We start from the raw sequence: 10501 nt of genomic DNA, 5'->3' as shown, positions 1-10501 counted from the left end.
ATAGGCAATAGCTGTTAGTCGCACTCGGGCCACGGTAGATTTATCATTAAATACGAGAACGTTTGTCGAATGGCGGCTCCCAGTTTTCGAATAAAGTATCATTTCTCCGGAGCGAGCGCGATCCTTTAAGTTGTTGGTATATCGTCGCGGCCCCCGGTTTGGTCCGCGCAGCTGTTCGCATGGGGATCGAAGGATCCCCCCGTAAGTCCGCGTTTCTTCACGCCATCCCGGTACATTTAGCACCCCGGGGTAAGTTATGGCGTCGGCGGCGCACGGCGGCGCACGGCGGGCGTGGATTCAAACGGCATTCGTCCGAGAGCCGGCGTTGCGCCGTGAAAATCGGGGAAATTGTTCGCGGCCCCCGGGTGCCCGGTGTTCAAATTTAATGAACCGGACGATTACGACCGAAAAAATGAGATGTTACTTCTGGGAAAGCGCGCCGGTGGATATCCGCCGGGATATTACGAGCAAGGGAGCAACGTCGAGGAACCTAAACGAGTCTAAAGTACCCACTTCACCGCTACTCAGGCTCGTTTCACAACGCGAGCGTAACCAAGTGTTTTCCGCGAAGCTTCTTGACCGACTTTCCGTCGGTTTCCTTGTGGACACAGAGAGAGAGAGAGAGAGAGAGAGAGAGAGAGAGACATGTATACGGATGGTCTCCTAAATACCAACTGCCGCTGCTCCCGGGCAGAACTATCGCCGCTGTAACTACTATATCCGTGCAACTTACGATTTCCTCTTCTACCGCGGAACTTACTTGTTGCCTCTCGCGCGGCGTACGAGCACCGCGGAAGCCTCGCGCAAATGTTCCATCGGTTCCCCTTTTGAACACTTTAACCGCGCCTCTCGCAATTTACTGATCCAGCTGGGAAGAAAGTTGTTTCGGGCACTGGACGAGCGAGGACCAAATCTGCAAATTAACCCCTTGCATTCTACTAAATATGATTATTATCAATTTCTTCTACATCGAAATGAAAATATATTCTTCCGTCATCAAAGTTCAGAAACAAAAGTACATAATGACGATAAAAATTTAAATAGAAGGTCGCTAATAGCCTTGCAGCTGATGCGACGTAAAACCTCCAAGAAAAAAAAATAAAATGACGATAAAAGAAACAAAAATTTCTGACCCTATTACGGAAAATATTAAGGATAAATAAATGCCAATCAACGCAGCGTGAAAAGAATCATAGTGGAAGGGGTTACCGTACTTTGACGAGTCTGACTCGCGATGGAAATTACTAGTAATAAATTATTAAGTATGGATGTTATTCTGTTCTTTAAAATTAGAATAAAATTCTAAACCTTTGTTATTAATATTTAAGCATTCTAGTAAATTCAGGCACGGAATAAACATCAATGTTCTCTCCCTTATAACAAATTAAATTTATTGAAAAATTCCTAATCGCAATGACTGTGAAGAAAATGGTACGGCAAGGGGTTGAAACGAATAATAAAACCGTGAATACTTCTTCTTCTATAATTGACACAAAAATCTGTGGCAGATAATTCGCCGGTTTTCGCAGTTTCGCGGATAATTTACTAATTCCCCGCGACAGGTGAAATCCGTCTGCTAAGTGGAAACCTCGATACCTGTTGAAAACTCGCGACTCTGGATAATGCGGCTCGAATTCGGGCGCAATGTTTCAAAACAAATACAGCGAGCCGAGCAAAAACGTGGCTCCATCTGCAACACGGTATCGCGGGCGCGGGACATTATCGCGCGCCCGCCCGACGATGGAAGTTATTTGTTCCGATTGTGCTGGGAAGTTGGCATAAAATAAACGCGGGAAACGCGACGCGGACGGGTTCTCCGAAATTTAGCCGGACGCGGCCGGCCCGCGATAGTTTCATAAACAACGCTTTCGAATTCCCCCGGTGCCGTAAACGCGGCGGGTCGCGGTGGCCCGGGTCAGATTTTCATTAGACTTTCCGCGGAAATTTCACGGGAAATCGGATTAGCCGATTCCCACCGTCGACGTAGTGTACGAGAGATTTTCATCAGCCGCGGGGCTCTCCATGATGGATCGCCGATGCGCCCGCGGATGCGTCGCCGATGCTTCCGTCGATTGCCGTTCCTAGAAAGCTTCGAACGTTCGATAACGTCGCGACGTCCTCGAAAACCCCAAAGCGAAGTGCAAGCGATTGTTTCGAAATATGCTGCCCCCCCCCCCCCCCCCTCTCGTAATCCGAACTTTCGCAATTTTCCTGTATTAACTGCGACGCTAATGCGCGTATCAATATTTCAACGGCTTAATAAAGCGGGGTGAAAGCGAAAATTCCTCTTTGCGCTGTTTGGAGAAAGTTCGCGGGAAAGTTTCGCTTTGTTCAATCGAACCCGTGTGCTTGATCAAAGTTTATCCAACCTCGTCGAACTTCGCGAAACAATTCTTCTCGACGATGTTTTCCTTTTTACCATTTTTTCAGTGTTCCAATTGTCAAATATAGGTTTGTACGAATCGTTGGTCTCTTTGCCGGATTATTTATACGCTGATCAATTATTGGCATTTTTATCGACGAGATCCGTGGATCAAAGGGGGCTTAAAAGTAAATTAAACGAGTCCATTGAGAACATCTGGTTTCTCTCGATTTATAGAGGTATTAAAGGGTATCTTGCTGGCTATAAAGTAGACGATAAACTACTATTATGTACATTAGCGAGAGAGGCGTGTAGCGCGAACGTTTGTAAAACGCGCGCCGATACGATTAAATGCGAGAAGGGTTGGCGAATCAAATCTTATGGTAGAATTTAATCGGTGGAACGAATTAACGAGGATATTTTGCACGACACGGGATAGATGGTTGTTTAAGACCGGGAAAGTTTGCGAAATGAAATTTGAACGGTGAAAATGCAACGTTACGGCGTAGGTGTGACGCGCTGTCTGAAATCCATACGCATGGGAATCCGAATGCGCCCGCTAATTATTTGGTTGTTGAGTATCTAACGAACCGTGACTACTCATTGTCCGGTTCGTTAACACCCCGACCCCGCGCGCGCGCACACACACAGAGCCGTGCTCGCACACGGACGCCGCGAGATAATTGCTCCGGCCAATTGTAACGTACGTGACGTTTTACGTGTTCCGAGTTTATAAAATAATGCGCCCGACGTTGGAAACGCGGTGTTGCCCTCTCCGATGATTACAGCGTCTATTGAAAAATGCTGATCCTCCGCGCGCGTTTATACCCCCTGATTATTCGAACGCGTCCCGTTAATGCGTCGACTCTGTCGACGATGGGAAATTAAAAGGAGCACGCCAACGACGGGAACGGTAAAAACGAGTTTCGCATTTAGCGTTGAAATTGTCGTGCGAGTTGCGTCGGGTCCACGTCCAAATAATTTCATAATTTTCAGCCGCGGTCAAGCTTCCGAACATCAAAGTGCCCCTTAGTAGGTCACCCCGTAAAAAACCGAGAAAAATTAAATGCAATATGCAAACGAATCCCCCAGTTTTCTCAATGACGAAACGTTCCTTCTAGAGGGTGGTGGTGAGGGGCGGCGACGGGAGTCAAAGGACGTTCGGAAGTTCGTTTGCTCGTCGGCCGCGTGAAAAACTTTCGAGATAGATGCATTAAAGAAAATGCTGACGCTCGAGAAAGTGATACGCGGTGGCGCTCGCGAACGGCGCCGCGGATAAGAGAGGAGAAGCAGGTGTAGGTTTGTGCAAGACAAGCATTTCGCCGGCATAATATCGGTCTTAAAGTGCACTTTATTAAAATAACAACCGCGGAACAAAGTTGAGTCGCAATGGCGGATAGAGCTCGATTCGGGAGGCTGAACCCGCCGCGGCCCGCGCGCCCCCCAGAGTTTCCGCTTTGTTGCGAAACTACGGAGAGAGCACGCGATTCGCGCGCGCGCGCGGGCGAAACATACGCGAGTCGTGCTCGGTTAACTGAAAAGTCTTTCCACATTTGTTCTTCGTTATTGCGTTTTAAACTACCGGCGGACCCGCGGTTTTCCACGGGAAATTAGAGTTATCTCTCGCAAAAGTGTAAATTACTTTCCTTCGGACTATGACTTGTTCGGGCTACGATTAAAACCCCGCGATTGGTTGGTAGAAAAATTTTTAGTAACATTATGCAAACTTCTTACATATTGATAGAGCATCCTCGCGTGTGAAACTTGATTTATTCCAACGTCTTCCTAGCATAATTGTACTGTTTGAATTCTCAAATTTATTTCATTATTTCTTAAAACAGTTTCAAATTTTTTCCCAGATTGTTTTATAAATATACATATAGTTATATGCGTTTGGTACTATTCTATAGAGTGGGTATAACATTATATTAAATATATGAAAATACTATACATTGTTGCTTTGAGCGATAATAGTTTCAGCTTTCAACGTCTAATAAAATTATAAAATAAATTATAAAATACTTCCGTAAACGATTCCAAACGTGTGAAAGCATATGTAGGAACTAATATTTCTTAAATGTGTTAACTCACATTCGCAGCATATATTACTTTTACTCGAGTATTAATTAGGTACGAAGAAGAATACTTATAAAATTTATCTTTGGCAAGTAACAAATATTATAAACGGTAATGTAATAACAAGGGAGAATCTATATGCTTTATCTTAAACATTTTAAAGTCAAGGAATAATACTGTTTCTTGTACATCTGTTCAAACAAGGGCGAGCGACGAGATGATTTCCTAATCTAATTTTTCAACCCCCTTTTTCGTTTATTAAAAAACGCGTGTAAAAACGAACGTATAATACGCAACAATTCTCCCGCAAAGAATCGTTGCTGACAAAGCAACACCCAATCAAATAAATATTATATACTTAAGATAAATATTGCAATAATGCATTCGCATTTAATCTATTCACCACAACAGAGACACAAATTTATGTTGATCGTATTGAAATTGTATGTATTTAATTCAACCCTGAAATCATGTCGCCGCCCCTTGCAAGCAATCTTGTAACCTCTTGCAACATCGTGTTCGCCTAACCCCGGCCCCGTTCAGAAGATCTTGTAGTTATCAAAATCGATAGAAGCCAAAAAGTCTCGGTGCTGTTCGGTGATCACTGGCCCGGCGATGCCTCCGTCCAAATTAACGTGCAGCTGTTGCTCGAAGCTGAACGCCAATGTCGACAGGTTCTCTTTGCTGTAGCCTCGCTTGCAGTTCGCGGACCAGTTCTGTATGACGGAAACCGACTCCCTGGCCTCCGCGAAATTCACCTGACCGGGATAGTTATTGTTCTGCTCCCTGAACGGGATCTCGAATTTGCAGGACACGTTCTTCTTGAACCTATGCAGCAGCAGTTTCTTCGCCGGCAACCTGCAGCTATTTATATTAGTTTCTTCCGGAGAATCATTTTCTGGCACCGTCGTTTCGACGACAGGACTCGACGAGATGTCAACGTTGTCCACGGACTCCTTCGCGTTCTCGGCCTTCTCGTTCCCTTTTTCGTTGCTTTTGTTTATCGGCGGCAGTGCTGACAACTGCTTCATGTAAGTCCTCAGCTGACGATCCTTGAGGAAACATATCAAAGGTATGTCCTCCACGTTCCAATCGCTGTAAATTAACTTGTACGTCAGGCTCAGACGAGACACCACGTTTTCGTTCATCTTCTCGCGGATCCTCTGCGAGTATCTTCGTTCGAATTGGAATCCGCCGGTGTTGCCGCTATCGTGGCCCCATAGTCTATCGAAGTCCTCGTCGCGGAGAGAGTGCATCGACGGCGCTAAATCGCCGGTGATTTTATATTTCGTTTGGGATGTGATCGCCTTTATACGCCTCATCGGGTGATACTTTTCGCAGTGGATGTAGTAGTTGCCTTTGGTGAAGAACGTTTGTCCTGGAAGCACAGTGGGTGGTAAAGCAGACTGGAATTTTATTTAATAGAATAGTTTTATTTATTAGAATAGTAGTTTTCAAGCAGTTTCCTGATCAAGGAAATAAATAAATTAGAACTTAGAATTATACTTTGCAATTAAACGCGAAAATTATATTACCAGATATTCAGGCATATTAAAAAATTTGTTACGGTATAATTGTTCCCCGTTCGGGCGCTTTTTAATAAACATACTTCCCACGACTATGGAAACAAAATAACGCGTTCTCGACCGCCGCCGTAGCCGAACTCCATTTTTGCACTAATTTTCGGTTTCGCATACCATCAATTTGCGCTACACAGCAATTTTTGGAAGCCCCGACTACCGCGTTACACGGGGCCCGGCTTTGCCCATGTAAATGCATATTCAACAACAATTACATTTTCCTGGGAGTTTGAAAATTTGCAATTTTCCGCCGTTATTTACCCAAATGTATGCGCGCGCCCCTCGATTCGAATGGAATCGTTTAAGTTTCGCGTCCCATTCGTTTATTGATTCATTCGTCGCGTGTGCGAGACCGCCGATAATAGTCCGTGGCAAACGGAGAGAGCAAAGGCAAAACGAGGAGAGGTCGAAATTGACACCCGAACATGGTATTATTATTGGAGAGCCCTTCGAAAAGCGGGACGGACGGTTTTATCTAGGCGGAGCGTAGAAACAACAAAGAACGTCCACGGCACAACGGTCGGGATTTCCCGATCCTCCGCATCGCGCTCGATTTGTTTGGATTCAGATAATACCGCGTCGATCTTCGAAATAAGAGTGCCCGGGACGCGTTTCTATTTGTTAAACAACTGTCACCCCGACGCGTCTCTCCAGAATTATTTCGAATTTCGTTCGGGACTAGCGATCGCTGGAACAAAAATACGACGACGAAAATATAATTCAACAATTTCTTGAATCTGCCTTTTGTCCGTAAAGAGTCGGTTGTCCCTTGCAGTCGGATAGTATTTAACACTTTACCGACCGGTCATTTAACCATAAACATTTAGCTGAACGTCATATTTTCATTTCTATTTTGATTTCATTTATTTTATTACTCGCGAGAGATATTTAATATTTAAAATATTATATAATAATATTGAAGCTTGGTGTAGTATACAATTTTACTATATTTATCTCAATAATAAGTAACGAAATTATTAGTTACCACGACAACCGATTCGCAAGCTGCCGATTGTAAGAAAAAGCCGATTTATTGGCTACCGATCGGTAAAGTGTTAATACAGCCTGCAATAATATTTTTATAAAATTTAATTACAGCGGGAGGAAGAATTTTATTATGACAATTTCAATCAGATAACGGGAAATTTAATTACCGCAGCAGTGGTTCAACCTCGTCCTCGTATGTATCCTCTTCATGTGACGCTCCACGTTGAACGTGCGTCTGCTCTCGTACCGGCAATACGAGCAGGCGTAAATCGAGCCCGGTTTCGAAGGTCTTCCCCTGCACGGCCGGGAATCGTCCTGAATCTGTTTCCTGGAATCGTGCATTATTAAATTAGATTCGTCGCGTAACTCGCGGGGAAAACTTTCGCGGCGCTCCCCCCTTCCCTCCCCCTCGAACGAACCGATGTTACCCGCTAAATAAATCTTTGAAAAACAAGAAATTCGGAGTGGAAACTTAACTTCGTGAAATTATTAGCTACATAAAATGCCATCCACCTCGACCGAACTTTAAAGGCGCAAACTTTCTTTGGAACTGGGTACATCCGAGACGAGTACCGCGGGGGAAGAAAAAAAAAAAACGAACAGCGAAGTTTCCTTCTCGAACTAATTTTTTATCCCGTCCCGGTTCATAGCCCGCGTGCAATATTATTTCACCGTAAATAAATGTCGTCTTTAATTTATCGACGAGGATGAGTTTTATCGAGTGTGTTCCCAACGAAACTCCGCTATTTTCTTACTCGTTCTAAAATTCTGGTTTTATAAAAGCACCGCGATTATGTCATTATGTCAAATTTCTAAGCCTTCGTATGCACCATTTTTTCACTAATTTTTACACTACAGTAACACACAAGAAGAGAGATCTGTAACATTTGAATTTCGCGATTTTCTAAAAATTCCGTCCGCTTTGCTTCTCTTTTTTCTCGAGAAATAAACTCGTGTCACTATCACCTCCACTATTTTCGAAACAAAGTATTTTTAACCTCGACGCGAATACTACGCATTTCGGATGACACGGGACGACAAAGACACGAAGGGTTTCCGCGCAATTAATTCAAAGTGTAGTAGATTCAGCTTGGAGAACGCTAAAAGTGCTTGGAGAATGGTACTAACATGTCTTCCGCGGCGGCGTAAACGTCTTTAATTGCCTAATGAAAGCGAGAACGCCGTAAACTCGGTGGGCCCCCCCCACTTATGTTGTCACTCGAGTCCGGGACGATGTTCCCTGCACGCGTTTCACTGACTAACTGACGCGGTGCCAAGGGTATGCACAAAGGAGGAAGGATCTCGAATCGAGACGATTGACACCGCCGAAACCGAACGCACACGTGCAGTGCCGAAAGCCGGCAACCGATTCTCCTTCGCGTGTTCCTCCCCTCCCCCTCCCCCGTATTGTTTCAACAAAGTATGAACCGACACTGAAATCCTTATCCTGATCGCGGCCGATCAGAAAAATTGAAACCTGCGCTTCCTCGAATGGAATCCATCCGTCAAGAAATTAAACGATAACTTTCTCGATAATACAAAAAAGTAGCATAAAGACTTCAACTGGACAGAATGAAATTAATTGGTTAACCCATTGCACTATAATAACGAGTCAGACTCGTGACAAAGATTTCATGCAGGATCTCCTAAATATGAATATTATTAATTTCCTTTTAAATCGAAATCGAATTTAATTTTTCTGTTATTAAAGATTAGAAATGAGAGTAAATAAAAATAAAATAGGAAACGAAAATTGTTTGGTCCTATTCGGGAAAATATTAATAACAAATAAGTGTTAATCAACGCAGCATGAAAGCAGTCGTAGTGCAAGTGGTTAAATAAAATTAACGGAGAAAAGGATTTCCGTCGAAGCGCCCGGACGGATAATTATTTATCTAGTGCAACAAAATGATCGCGGTTCACGATAACGCCGAATTTTCGATGTATACGTAATGCACATTGTAGAAACACTTTCAATGTCGTTCGACCGGTGGACGCCATGCATTTTAAGCGGCAGCTATCTCTGCCGAGAAGACGCGCTGAACGAATTTCGATGGGGCGAAACACGGTTCTTGAATAATAATCGGTGTTAATTACAGCCGTGTGTAACAACCACCAGTCCGTATAATGCTTTTACAAGCGTTCTGATGCCGTTAGTCTCGCTAATTTCAAGCGAATCCAATCTATTCTTATCGCCCAGTTCCCCTCCGGAACTGCGCGACGAGACCTGGAAATCCGTGAAACAAAGCTGGATCGCTGTTTTTATAAAAAATTGTAAGGAACGATAACGCTATTAAAAGACTTTTGCTTTTGAAAATTAATTCCTACGAATTTCAATGCTGCTTGCAACGAAACATTTTTTGTCTTCTTCCATTAATTTTAATAACTTGGAAAAAGTATACCCGGACCTTTAAATACTTCTGAAATTTCATGTACATTCTTCACGCTAATTTGTTGCATAAAAGCTACTAATAAATCCTCGAGCTATTTATTTATTTCATCGGCTGTAATAATTGTCCGAGAAGCGTCGTGTTTGGACTCGTTTCAACCGGCAAATCGTGGCCAACGCGACGGCAAAATTTTCTCGAAGATCCGGCAAAGGGTTGGAGAGTTTCGGTTTTGCTTCTGTGGGTGACACATAGACAGGCGAGCGGTATACGTTCGAGCGTTTGAAGTGTCGGGTCGTCGCGTGAAGTATGACTCCGTCTCGCTCGGTTTCGCCGAGCCATTGAAGTCTCTCTCGCACGCCGAATAAGAGACAGAAAATCGTTGATCCGTACATTGTTGCGGGTTCTTATCTAGACCCTTCCGATGTCGAGGAGTTAAAGTTGCAACACGGAGATTTAAACAACCACGAATAATTTTTCCGTTACCCAAGAAGCGAACGAATGTTGCACGCTACATAAACCAATGGGAAGGAAGACGCGTCGCGGTGTATTTATCGCGAGCGTTTCGTAACCGTTCGCCAGCGGAATGTGCCAGGCTTTTTCATAAATAATGCACGCCTTCTACGTCGTCGCTTGTCAGCGCGGGCTATTAACGATGGCAGTGCGTTTTTCAATTTGTACGGCGTCTCGTGGCCGCGACTGGCACTTTTCGTTGTTTCATTCGATATTATTGCTGCCATAAAAAATACACCATCGATCAATTAATTTCTTTGAATAACACCGTCCCTGTTTGTCGAGACTCTTCCATAAAACAATAAGAAAATATCGCGCCTGGAAATCAAAGGGGCACGTTCTCAATTTACGCTATAAAAGCTCGTTTAATTGACGGAAGCCTCTCGTATTTTAACTTGATTAATTTATAAATAAATAGCAGGTCAACCGTTTAATAATTCCAACCCTTAACCCTCGAATCGTCGCTTTGACGATTCTCGCGTTTGCGTCGGGCTGCTACGAAAAATTTCAATGCGCGTACTTTATTTATAAATGTTTATAACGCGTGAAACGGTTCAAAGCAAATTTTCGATTCGGGTCTGATTAACCGGAACAGC

General features: G+C 43.9%; 1 protein-coding gene across 1 annotated transcript; it reads right to left on the bottom strand.

Annotated features, from left to right (window-relative positions):
* Nucleotides 1–4977: 4977 nt before the first annotated feature.
* On the bottom strand, nt 4978–7347 carry LOC144467563 (uncharacterized). Its single transcript, XM_078176421.1, has 2 exons — nt 7173–7347; nt 4978–5816 (listed from the first exon to the last, which is right to left on the bottom strand). Exons 1-2 carry the CDS (start codon nt 7345–7347, stop codon nt 4978–4980), a joined length of 1014 nt encoding a protein of 337 aa, XP_078032547.1.
* Nucleotides 7348–10501: the final 3154 nt, after the last annotated feature.

This window comes from Augochlora pura, chromosome 3 (genome assembly GCF_028453695.1).
Source record: "Augochlora pura isolate Apur16 chromosome 3, APUR_v2.2.1, whole genome shotgun sequence".
Lineage (NCBI taxonomy): Eukaryota > Metazoa > Arthropoda > Insecta > Hymenoptera > Halictidae > Augochlora > Augochlora pura.
This window is presented reverse-complemented; position numbering and strand designations above follow the sequence as displayed.